At 40.1% G+C, this 13,065-nt stretch overlaps 2 protein-coding genes across 2 annotated transcripts in view; one reads left to right on the top strand and one right to left on the bottom strand.

Moving 5' to 3' along the window:
* Positions 1–169, top strand: part of plxnb2a.3 (plexin b2a, tandem duplicate 3) — a gene marked incomplete at its 3' end in the record, with an annotated part of 89,492 nt that extends 89,323 nt beyond the window's left edge. Inside the window, exon 18 of the mRNA XM_079294845.1 lies at positions 9–169. Within this exon, the coding sequence (XP_079150971.1) occupies positions 9–169 (161 nt within the window). The remainder of the gene's footprint in view (positions 1–8) is intronic.
* Positions 170–8,238: 8,069 nt separating this feature from the next.
* Positions 8,239–13,065, bottom strand: mdm2 (MDM2 proto-oncogene). The gene is made up of 13 exons (XM_079294302.1): positions 12,942–13,065; positions 11,383–11,417; positions 11,030–11,094; positions 10,877–10,951; positions 10,661–10,794; positions 10,513–10,562; positions 10,361–10,419; positions 9,934–10,021; positions 9,652–9,857; positions 9,454–9,585; positions 9,274–9,339; positions 8,994–9,177; positions 8,239–8,907 (listed from the first exon to the last, which is right to left on the bottom strand). Exons 3-13 carry the CDS (start codon positions 11,075–11,077, stop codon positions 8,438–8,440), a joined length of 1,512 nt encoding a protein of 503 aa, XP_079150428.1. The 5' UTR covers positions 11,078–11,094; positions 11,383–11,417; positions 12,942–13,065; the 3' UTR covers positions 8,239–8,437.

Below are 13,065 nucleotides of genomic sequence, written 5' to 3'. Positions count from 1 at the left end.
TTTTGAAGTTGAAAAATCCGTCCAAACCTATTTTTATTTCAAATGTTGTCATCACGTTGTGCAGATCATCCAGTCGCTGGACGAGGACCCAGCAGCCCAGAATAAGCAGCTCACCCTCCGCCTCCAACAGATCGCCGCCGCCCTGGAGAACAAGGTCACCGACCTCTGACCCCTGACCTCACGGAGGGGTCAGGGGAGGAGCTAGCGGCTACGAAAACACAGAATGTGGTTTTCCATTTAAGGACTCGATAGGAAGACGAGCTTGCAGACTCTACCGAATGTTTGACTGTGTGAGGACTGAAGTGGGAGGGGCTAGTGGTGCTACAGGAAGCTGTTGACCATATAAGGACTGAAGGAGGTTTTTTTAGGAGTTTTAGGACTCCAGGAGGGCTGATGAATGGTGATTTTGGACAAATGAAGTGTTAAAATATGCCCAGAGTGGTGGAAACAGACGCGCTGATATCTGCTGCAGTTGTATTGCGTATGTCCACTTGGCATCCCAAAACAAATACCGAGGAGGGATGCAAAATGGCGACCGTAACGTGGCTGCAGATGGGAGCTTTGTGAAATGGAAGGGTTGTTCTTTGAACGGTAACTGAGGCGTTCGATATGCGTGATCCTCGGACCTCGATGTCTCTGTGATCGGTTTCTCTACGCCACTCATTTTTATTTTACCTGAAGAGGAAAGAAGGTTTTTGGACAGTTGAAGAATGTAAGTGAAGTAATGAGACATTACCAAATATTGTTTTCTTTTTGCTACTCAGCCCTTTTTGGAAGTTTGGATTGGAAGTAAAGCTGCTCCCGGACGGTTTGTGACCACTTTTCACTTAACGTGTTCCAGCAAAGCCTCTGAACTGTGGATGTGAGGCGATACTTTAAACGGCCAACAGGAGAATCTGATCCCTTGTCAGCAACAGAGAACAGTTTTCATCCCTAAAGCGTGAAAACGCTCCGATGAACTTTCTGTCACCTTCAAGCGAGCTCAAATAAAAAATAATCAACCAATGAAAACCAACTACGGTACACACCACTGGCCAATCGGGGGTCTTGGCTTGTCTTCATGGCCCAGTTGAGAGTGAATTCAGGGTACGACGTCCAAAAATCAAACCACAGCGTTTTAACTTTTCTTACATCACGGCCAAAAGTAGTTTTTTCATATCCGATGATGTGTTTCTATGCTGATGACACTGTGACTCGAATCCCAGCAGAATAATTTCACTCTGTTCAGTTTGTTTGGTATTATTTTTTGTATGCAATCTTTAAAGGGATGGTTCGGGTTCTTTGGAATGGGGTAGTGTGAGGTACTTTTCCATAGTTAGCGTATCATCGACAGTAGATGGCAATCGGTAGTTTACAGCAGCAAAATGTATTTTAAGCCACGAAGAAAATCTAGTTTTGCACTATATTTACGATACTTTCCTGTCCAGCTGGGAACTGAAGACGTTATCTACGCTCTCCTCAAAGCCACCGGACTCCACCTCGTAGAACAGAGAGGTTGCTGGTCTACCGCTGCCTTCATCAGTTAGTTTGTTTGCGACTTTGGGGTTTGAAAGAGTTTGTTCGGATTCACCAAAGTCACGACGATGGATAACTCGTACAACCCCACTTCAAAACACCCAAATATCCCTTTAAGCAGAGGCTTAGCATTTCCATATCCAACATGAACATGATCTTTTTAATGGACATACGATGCCACTTCCTGCTTCTCTTCATGAAGTGTTCATCGGGGTGGTCCTTAGTCTCATATCTTGTGCGTAAATGTGTGTTGACACTTTATTGCTGAGGACCGGCTTGTTTTTACTTTGTGAAAAATCCTGACTGCCAAATCATGTGGTCTAAACAGCCAAACACTTGTATTGTTCAGTGTGATTTGTTTTTATCATCTGTATGATTTCACTTCTTTTGCAATACTCTCTTCATATATAATGCTGCGTTCTTCTTTTGCACACATAAGAGGAACTGACTTGAGTGTCTTCTAAAGACAGGGTATCCTTAGGTCCTTCAGAAAGGCTTTAAATAAATCTAAAGTGAAGGTGGTAACGTGTTAAACTGTATTAATTCCAGTTATTACAAGTCTTCTTCCTCTATCATGCATTGCCAGTGTTCTTAGAGCTGCAAGATCACTAAAAACATGCAACCACGACACGACTTCAGTTTACTTGATTTCACCAGAGTCGGTGCCGCTTCGCTGCTATTCTACGGTACGAACATTTAAAACACGCGGTCACAAGCGATGAAGTGTCCGTCATTGTTCTGTGGAAGGTTAAAAATGCATCAAATAAATCAAACAAAGAGATGAAGTGACATATACACACATCGCTATATAATATATGCATTTATTTAGTAATAATTCAATTAAGGACTTACCTTAAAAGAACAGCTTTTTGCCTTTATTAACTGACTTGTTTTTCTTTGCCACTTTAAAATCAAGTCACAAAGACTCATGACAATTCACTAATGTCACATTTTTTGTGTTCTTTGTAAACAAATGTTTGTTTTATTGTTCTGTTTAGTGTCTTAATGAAAAACGATTCAGTTTTTAAATGCAAAAACAAATACTTTTCCTCTGATCGTGCCTCTTTCTTATACATAAAAAGGAAATGCATATTGATATGATTATTGTATTTAATTACATTTTCTGTTGGAGTTGTTTCCATTAAGGCATTTTAAATCGTCCATATTATCCTCCACAGAAATACCAAAACACAGACTGCTGTCTCATTCTACGTGGACGTAACGCAGCACCTGCAAAGACTCATGTGCCTCCTGATGATTGCCTCCTCTTTGTTCTGCACATTAAATGTTTCATCGTGTTCATATTGAGGTTTTGTTCAATCAGAAGCATGCAGGCTTAGTCTTGCTGAAACCTGCATCAGTGTCGTAAAACGAGTCAATATTGTTTTAGAATTCTTCTTTAGATATCCAAAGCAGAGTGAGGAACAATATGCTTTCTGTCGACAGACATATGGGAGAAGATGTAATCGTATAATTGTGGACCGAATTATCAGCAGATCTGCTAAAGTATAAATTAAGTATTTTTTCTTTTCCTTTTGCTCCACATTAATCATCGTCGCCATAAACTCATTACATATCTGCATTATTCTTTGCCTTCTGAGCCAGACGACGTGCTTTATGTAGTGCTTGAGTTCAAATCAAAGATTAAACATGCAGTTTGTAAGTTGGATGATGAACCCCACGGCCTTCTGGGAGAAAAGGACTTTTACTTTGTCTGTTTGTTTCAGTGAAATTGATGATTATTTACAAACTGCATCTTTAAATTGTGAAGCAATACGAGTTTTTGTGTTCACGTCTCAACTGCTCTGCGAGCTGACCAGAGTTTGGCGCCACATGACTTCCAGATACAAAGACTGAAATAAACACATTTGTAGCTTTCTTCGGGGCATTTCTCTCCTAGAAATTAGTTTCTGAAAGCCACTTTGGTGCCAAATAACTTCAAGAACTGTGTTGAAGTGTGCGTAGTTTCCATTTGTCATTTGAGTTGTATGTTTGACGAGTGTAGCCAGAAATATGGGGGACAAACAATTGTGCATTAGATGATATGATGGCACTTTTCTACAAACAAAAAAAAGTTGACATGTGAAACTTTTCGCCAAATGTCACCAGCGTTTCAAATTTTCTTTTGAAGTTTAGATCTTTAATTATTCTAACATAAGAGCTCACTCTACAAATTAGTTTATTGTTAAATATGAAACCTCTGATTCAAAATATATCTTTAAAAAATGTCTCCACCTCCACCGACGCTATAGCTTCTTCCTGCCTTCTTTTTGCCACCAGCGAGTGCCTTAAAGAGTAGAACTGAAAGTAGATTTGGAAGTAAAATCCTGAAAATAAAAGGTGTCTATCGGCACATGTACGTTTATAGAAGGGGTGTCCTACTGGATGTTTGTGGGTCTTAACTGGACGATCGCAACAGAAAACGGGGCTGTTAGAACGTTTTTTTAGAGAAGGTAAAGTTGGTACGGTCACGTTTTTAAAGCTTATGCAACTCATTTAAACATCGCTATTATCAACCGTGTTCAGGAATTAAATTCCCAAAACCCACAAGTTTTAATTATAACTTGTCAAAAAAAAAACATTCAGTAAGTCAGAGAAAGTGCAGATAAATCCCCAAAACCCTGTTGCACCAACTGTTTGCAAGTTCAAACCTAGTTCTAACATTAAGTGGAGTTTTAAACCACAAAACCCACAAAAATGTATTCGTGATTAAATATCACTAACTGGTGTAACTGACGAAGCTGATGTTAGCTTGCTAATACTTGACTTGGTTTAGAGTGAATAATAAAAGGGTAATATGGAGTACGGTCGACATATCTGACCCAAAACTTAAATTAAATTATTATTAAATTAAATTATTTTTAATATTTAAAATTACACTTCACGTAATTAATAACACAACAAACCTCAAATTAGTAAATAACGCCTGATAAGTTAGCATTTTTGGATATTTCCCGCTCATTCTGAATACTGTTCTGAAACGGATTAATTCATGTTTGCAGACGTTCATAAAACAAATACCTAAATTTAAATCTTTAACTGTACATTTTTTGGAAGTTATGCTAGCTTCCAATGCTATGACTTCCTGTAGAGTTGAAGTGCTAGCTAACCTCTGTACTAGCTTCTGTAATTGAATCAATCTGTAACCAATGACGGTGTTTCTAAAAAAGATAGTGTTAATGAATCTTATTTTCTGTCCATTTTCATTAACAATCTTCAGAATTCAGAGTCAGAATGTGGTTAGCCTAGCTTAGCATAAAGACTGGAAGCAGATAACCAGTTAGCTTAGCTGTTAGCTTAGCGTATTTAACCTACTTAACGCACAGAACACTGATGATGATGGTTAGCATGTTGTAAACCTATTGCTAGCTTCCATTAGCCCTTAGCAAACAGTTGGCATCCATAGTTGTTGAATGCTAACAGATTATCTTCATCTTTTATTTTAGTTTCATCATTTTTACTGTATTTCAGCAATTACAGTAACATGTGAGCTTGTAAGGCAACTTTTTTGAGAGAAGTATTTGAGTTACAGATGCTAGTGGATCAGGGGCTAGCTAGCAAGACTTTAGTTATTAAATTGCGGTACATAAAACCCTGAATGGCGGATTATTTCTGCCTTGCTTTGTAGTAATTCATGTTGCCATGTCATTTCATGCAGATGTGCAAATAAATAGCCAACAATTAAACTCTTAAAGGAACAGTGTGTAGCTATTGACAGAAATTGAATATATCAATAACAATGTTTTCTTTAGTGTAAAGTCGCCTGAAAATAACAAACATTGTCTTTGCATTTTCAAGTTTCAGTTGGTTGCAATCTGACACCTCGCCACTAGATGCCGCCAGATTTTACACACTGCACCTTTAAGTAACATTTTAATATGAAAACAGCCACAAAATAAAATATAATCCGATGCTTTTCCCTTTTGGCGAGACATTTTAAAACTCGTCTGATCATCTTTTTTTGGGGGAATCTGTCAACCTTGTGGAGGATTTCATTTCACAGACCGTTGAGCATTTACTGGATTGTGACTCATGGAGAGGCAGAGAGGTACAGATGTGTAATGGCTGGATGAGGGATCAGCAAAGGGAACTGAACCTTCACTGTAAGTACGTTTATTCGTCCGCTATTTGAGGATCTGTGTGTTTGAAAAAAATAAGCGTATTTGAAAAATATTGCTTTAGAGGCACAAACTAAAACAAGTTTTGAGAAGTTTTGAATGTTAAAACAGAAAATCGTCCCACTGGTACGGATGTTTTTACCAACATCACAAGGGTTCAATGTGATTCACTGTTTTTACATCAAATACAACCGCCCCACTGTTCATTCTTCTTACATCGTTGTAGGAAACACACGTTTGTTTGTTTTTTGGATGGACTGGACCAACTGTGGACTACTTGAAACGGACAGAAACAGAACTACCAGTGACCTACTGGTCTTTACTGGTCTGGAGCCTAAATCGGTGACTCTTCTGAGGAAGTAGAGAAGTGGGCAAAAAAATAAATCCAGATCTAGGAAGTCCAAATCCAATAAAAGATGTTTATACAAATGCAAAGTCTTCTTCTGTTGTTTGGCATCTTTCAATTTTCTTCTTCTGTCTCAATGTGGAATATTTTAGCAAAAGTTCATTATGTGATCCTGTAAAACCTCCAGACCTTCATTCAAATAATACAAAATACTTATTTTGTCGTTTATTTTGTAAGAAGATTAATTTAAAATCTGTGGGGAAATCACAACTGCCACCATTTTTTAACGTAAAAGTTTGAAGAACCAACGTGACGGTTGTTTTGATGCTCGATGACACCGAGAGACAAAAGAAAGAAGCTCCAGTGGATTCATGGGATTTTAGATCGTGTTGTTCGTGCCTCAGAAGAAAGTGTTTGTTTGGATGTTTCACAGCAGAAGACCGTGTTTAACGCCTCCGGCAGCCCGAGGCGAGGACACTGCTCACACGTTCCACTCCTGCTAAACATTCAGATTCACCGCTGGTCAGTTTGCTATGAATGAATATTTGTTTGTTTTGAATCACAATTATCTTCCCTTTGCACCACTAAGAGCTTTGAGTTAATTTATAAGGAAAAGTCTAAAACTGGGTAAATCTGATTTTAACTAATAACACCAATGCTGTTTTTTCTGCAGAACTTCCTCCTGACGTACACAAATATGTGCAGTTTGGTAAGTCTTCCATTTAATGATTTTATTATTAAAATTACATAGAGGATTTGAGCTACAAATAAATGTATTTAATCTTTAGTTTTTACTCCAGTAAATCCTTGAATCTGCAATTTCTGATCAGCAGCCAGTTTAACAATAATATGAATGCATCGATAAACATGACAACACTGCCACTCTGTGTCTAGAATGAAGAAGTGCACTTTTAACAGCAGCAGATTCAGTGAGTTCAGTGTTCATGTCAAAGGAACAGAACTTCTAAAAACACCGGAAGTGAGTTCTTGTAGTTTAACCAGTAGTCCTGTGTATTCATGTGTACTTTTTAAACACTACTACTATACTTAAGTGTCATTTAGACAAAAGGTAAACTGATATAAGAACAAGTGTGCATGTGAGTATTTTCACATTATGACACATCAGAGATGTAGTTTTTACTGCACTGAGATGTTACTGATGTTCCACCAAACACTTCTCTCTAAACCTCTCCCGTGGTTTTTAATTTTAATCATCTTTTGAGGCTGAAAGAGGTTAAAGTTTCAAATATTTCTCACAAAAATTAATTTGACATAATACTAATAGGGTTAGAATAAAACATTGATAAGTTATGAATAGCATACTAATGAGTGTTAATGTAGGAACAGTGCTTTATAAATGATGAACTCAACTAATGCTTCACAGCGTGTAGTGATTTATAAAGTGTCAGTCCAAGTTAACAGATGTTAGTTTATTTCCTTCACAGCAAATCTATAACAATATTACAGATCTCATATTCATCCTATTTAAAGAGGTCTCTGCTTAAATATACATGAGCATCTTAAATAAACATGTAATAAATAACAGGATGAGGGCAACACTTCAGATTATGGGCTGTCATTTATGAATCGTTTCCTGTAAAGACTGCATTTATAATATGTTAACGTATAACCTGGAGGATATTTTAGTCAATGCAAGCACGCAAACAAAATATGGCAAATAGTTTCTAATGACGACAATTTAAATAGTTTGTTCATTTTCTACAATAATCATTCATCTTTACAGGAAACTGCCAATAAAATTTGAAAATTACAGACCTGTAAAATTAAAAGGTAACTCTGTATTTCATGTGTCCATCATTTCTTTATATTTTACAAAAAGTCTCATTATAGGGAAAATAGACTTCAGGGTTTAAACAGAGGAAATTCTATTTTCCCTATCAATCAAATTAGAATATTCTTTCCAGGAAATGTTTATATATATATAAAATCAAACGTTACCTAAAAACAGCATTACCGGATGTTAAGACACGACTTAAAGGAACAGTCCAGATGAACCAGTTAGTGATTATCTGGGTTTAAAACAAGTCATCTTTTTGTCATGTCTCATTGAAAAGACCAAAACCAACACAATGTGGATTAATCCGCCGCTGAAAATAGTCCCATCGCTTTCATTATTTAATAAATTAAATAGGTTTTATTTCTCTATAAATTGAATATATTTAAGATTTGGACTCACTATTTTAATACATCGTCTGAGGCTCTCATATACTGGGCATTTAAAGATAAGACTGAATAGTTTGTTTTGGTCTTCATGGTTTTTTTTGACAAAAAATAAAACTAAAGAAGGCAGACCGGCTTTTAGAAAGAGAGACTCGGAGAGACAAAGTGCAAACATGTGCCGGAGGACAGAAACTAAACTCTTTTCTTAATTTGGTAAATATGCAATGTAATTCTGGGTCAGTGGGACGTGTAGGGGGGCGAGGACAGACCGGGGGTCTCAGCTGAGGTAGGTGAGGATGACCGACTGGATGGGCAGCCTGCAGACGGGACACAGCTTGTTCCTCTTCTTCAGCTTGCGGGCACAGACGTAGCAGGATATCAGGTGTCCCGTCCCGCCGTGGACGATGCAGCCGTTCTTCGGCCGGGACTGACAGATGAGACAGGGGTCCAGACACGAGTCCGGCAGCCGCCACTCCGCCGACACGCTGCGGTCCAGATCGGGGATTACGCGGTGAGGAGTGGGGGGGGACGGGAGAAGCTCCTGGGAGTCCATGGAGGAGGAGGGCTGGGAGTCAGGATTCCAGAGCTTCTGCTGTGAGGAGGAGGAAGGCTGGGAGGAGGAGAGGAGGTCCTGAGAGGAGTCCGGAGCAGAGAGGGGGGAGTCTGAGTGGCACTGAGACCGGAGAGGAGCTTTGACTCTTTTTCCATCCGGGACGTCGACTCCTTCGTTCTCCTCGATATCAGAACCTTCAGGAGACACATCCATCACTCATCAATAAGTATATGAATTTAAAAAATATATTTTAAATATTATTTTGTCTCCCCCCCCTCACCTGGAGTTTCTTTGGCTGCTGATTGGTCGGTTGGCTTCGGGGGCAGGGCTTTAGGGCTGGAGGAGGCGGGCTTTGTGATATCGGACACCTCGGACAGCCAATCCTGGCGAAGTGTCCAACAGCGGAGACAGTTTCTGGGGAGAGGTGGGTTCAACTCGTCACACTTGGCACAGCGCCAGTAGTCCTGAGAGAGACAACGCGCACACACACACACACACACACACACTTAGACCCACAGTGTGTAACACGTTGTATTGTGTGCGTTGGTGCGTAGACTCACAGCTTCAGTGATCTCCGTGTCTTCATCGAAGGAGTCGTTGTCCTCAACTATGGTGACCTCGTACACCTGGAACAGATTCACCAGAGAGATGCTTTGATTTCAAACTGTTTGGATAGAAAATAATGACGTTGTCTTGAGGAGGACTTGAATGTTAGAACTTCAGAGGTTCGGGGTGTTGACCTGGTCGTCTGCAGACAGAGAGGCGTCGTCTTCATTGTAGTCGTCAGAGTCCACGGACTCCACCTCAAACTCTACGCTGAAGTTGTCGCTGTCTGAGTCCGAGGCTGCAACCGTGACCTCCGACCTCCCGGACTAAAACACACACTGTTATAACCAAATACAACATCAGCTAAATAAAAGTGTGTGTGCAATACTCACTGTGCTGTGAGAGTCTGACGATTGGCTGCTGAGTCTGTCCCGAACACTCGCCAGGCCTCCAATCACACACCACGACAGGCTGTCGTCAAAGGTCAGGGAGTAGCTGTCAGACCGCCTCCTCTTCCTTCCTTCCCCTCCCTCTTCCTCCCCCGACTCTTCCTTCTCCTCTTCTTCGTCTTTGTCGCCCTCTAGCCTGTCAGAGGGCCCTGAGGAGATGAAGTAGAGTTTATCACAGGTTCTGTGTTCATGAGCGATAATGAGGAGGCGGGAGGAGAAACTCACCTGGGTCACTGCTCCTGCAGCTCCTCCTCCTCCTCCTCCTCCTCCCTCCTCCGTCTGGTGATGAAGAGCGACTTTCTGAAGCTGCCTCCTAAAAGCAAAAACACATTCAGTGTTAAAAATATTGTTTACAACTCAAACCAGACTGTCTTAAAGCTGTGACCGTCGTCCATCTTACTCCCTGTAGGACACTGTGTGCTACGTGTTCTTAAAGCGTTGCGGTCTTCTACTAAACTCTGCAGAATTAAGTTTGTTACTTACAAAAAATTGGATTTTCAAGCATTGCTTCATGCATGTTGATATAGTAGACTTTATTCTAAGGAAAGGGAACCCAAAAGTCTAATATGCTCAAAACAAAACAATTATGTCTGACTCGCTCCTAAAACATCCAAAGCTCCCAGCTGTATTATCATTATATCATTCGTCTTACCTCTGTCACTCTGTCGGTCTGGGTGTCACTGTGAGCTTCACTCGAGCTCGGTGGCGACTCTGAGAAAGAGAGAATCTGGTTTAGTCTGACAGACGGAAAGAGGAAGCTAAGAAGAGAGGAGAAATGGAACAGAGAGAAATAATCCGTCCCACCTTGGTTCTTCACGGCCACCAGGTTCTTAGTGATCATAGCGAACAGAGCTCTGAAAACACATAAATCATGTGTTATACTATACTTTTATATGAATCCAAACAGCCTTTTAATCATCTACTTCCTGTTCTGTGTGTGTTTATTTCTCACCGTGGCTCTTTAACAGAGAAGCTGTCGACTCCCAGCACCCGCCCCAGTGCATCCTGGGAGCAGTGGACGATGTGCTGCTGCTTCTGGTCATACAGCTGCTTCTGGATGATGTACTGACCCAGGTAGAACATCACCTGTGAGACAGACCATCACAGATGCATCATGGGAGACATGCAGAACATCAGCTCCTGACTGTATAAATGCAGTTTTTTGTACCTCCTTCATGGTGAAAACTTCTTTCGTGGCGCCTGCATCTCGCAGCAAAGTCTGGAACTCTACCTTTGGTCTCACCTAAACACACACAGACAGAGGTTAAAGTTCATTCAAACCCTGAAACAACCAGTGACTGAGTTAACTAGTCTCCCTCACCAGTTTGTTGTCGTCGTCGTCTGTGTTGAGCTCCTGATCAGCAGACATTGTGACGCTGATGGTTTCTGCTCAGAAAGACACAAACCGGTAGTTAGAACCTCATAGAATACTATTTAACATCTGTATGAGCGTCACAGTAAGACGAAAAACTAGAAATATAGAACCTAAGCATGCGCTAGAAAGTGGATGGATTCATTAACTGATAAAATTATCATTTTAGATTTACAACCAAAATGACGCCGACAGCAAGCAGGAAAAAAATGGTTACGCTTATAAAATATTACATTAAATAAATGCTACGGGTTGTTTCTGTACTTTTTTTGACATGAATCAGATATAAATGAAAGTCTTACCGGTATATACAGAGTAGAAGTATCAGCAGTGCATCCTGTGCAATGGAAGAAGAGAGTGCAGTCAGAGTGGATCAGAGCAGCAGACTCTTATAGACCTGCTCAGACATGTCAGGACTAGACCAGCCCAAGTGGCCCAGCCTAGCGCCTATCAGAGCCTGACAGGGCCACTCAGTGCTGAGTCAGCAGCAGCTGATTTTATCACAGCTGTAGACATGACGGTACTAGTCCAGGATGACTCATCGCTGTCAACCATCAGATAACCAGGCTAACCACAGTAATGACACAAACTAGTGTGAACCAGGGCCAAAGAGTGCTAAATCCAGGACCGTCCTCCTCTGGCTTCAAGGGGAATGGAGAAGTAGAAAAAAATCCAATGATAAACTCATCATTTCCCCAATTAATTAAATTTAGTCCCACCCCAAAAAACATTTTAAACATAGGTTTTTAATTTATTAAATACATTTCAAAACAGCAGACTGACTGGAAAGCCTGCAAGAGTAGTGGATGGTAGTAATAGTAATGGAAAAATATATATATTTGAAATAATCCATGTTATATGGGAAAATATAAAAATGGGGGAAAAAAAAAAAACTGACTGGCCATCAGTCTGAGTGACTGTACACAAACACTGACTGGTTCACAGCTGACTAACATGCATGAGTCAGTCAGCTGTTTAAAAGTTTACATTACGACACGTGCAGGAGAAATATGCCTGGACTTGTCTCTGCAGCTCTGACTTCACGAAATAGATCTGATGAAGAAGACGTCACATTTAGCCTCCTCCTTCACCATTTCAGGATACAATCTAATGTACATAAATGGAGGATTAACCTGCAGAAACTTTTTCTTTAAAACAAGTGAAACTTTTAAGTTTCGCTTTCAATAGTCTGCTTTTCTGCAGATTCAACGTAGCATCTCTCTTATTTTAGTGAACTATTTATGTTAACGCTTTAGTGTTTAACGCTTATTAATAAGAACATCATAACAGCCACGTGTTCGCATGCAAAACACTGCTTCTGTGCATGAAAAAGCAAACTCTTGCATATTAGCTTTCAGGCTAAAAACACAGTAACGTTACTCACTTCCAACTTAATGTTAGGGCATCGCAGCATTCACAATAACCATTTAAGAATCACCCCAAATTAAATTAAACTGTGTGTCAGAGCAGATTAGCTTGGTAACTAGCAATAAATATGCTAGTTAGCGTTAGCTAATTCAATTTAAATATATTTAAGATTAGCTACCTTGTGTAAAACAAATATAAACAAGGCTCGATGTGAACATAACGACACAAGCTGTGCGTAGAAGCTGCTTATTTAAGTTCCACAAGCTTAATAACAATTACAATTTATTTTTGTTTAACCGTGAGTTTGTTACCAGAACGAAGCCGCGTCGAGGCTCCTCTGTCCCGCTCTACTAAACCACGAAAACACGAGGCTCCGCGGCCTGCTAGCATGATGCTAACCACCTGCTAACTTGTGCTACTGCTATTGCAGTACTACTACTCTGGCGTAGTTATATTTAGCCTTAAAATAATATCATATACACATATATCGTACCTTGACCGTTACTCTTAGTTAAATATCCTTCAACGGCGTTTATCCGTCAGTTGCTCTTCTAATAGTCGGAACAGTTTACTGTTCAGTTGCTCCTTCGGACACTTGTTCGTTGGGCGCTCCTAGT

Source organism: Melanostigma gelatinosum, assembly GCF_949748355.1.
Source record: "Melanostigma gelatinosum genome assembly, chromosome: 22".
NCBI lineage: Eukaryota > Metazoa > Chordata > Actinopteri > Perciformes > Zoarcidae > Melanostigma > Melanostigma gelatinosum.
Note: the sequence above shows the minus strand (reverse complement) of the source record. Positions and strands in the feature narration are given on the sequence as shown.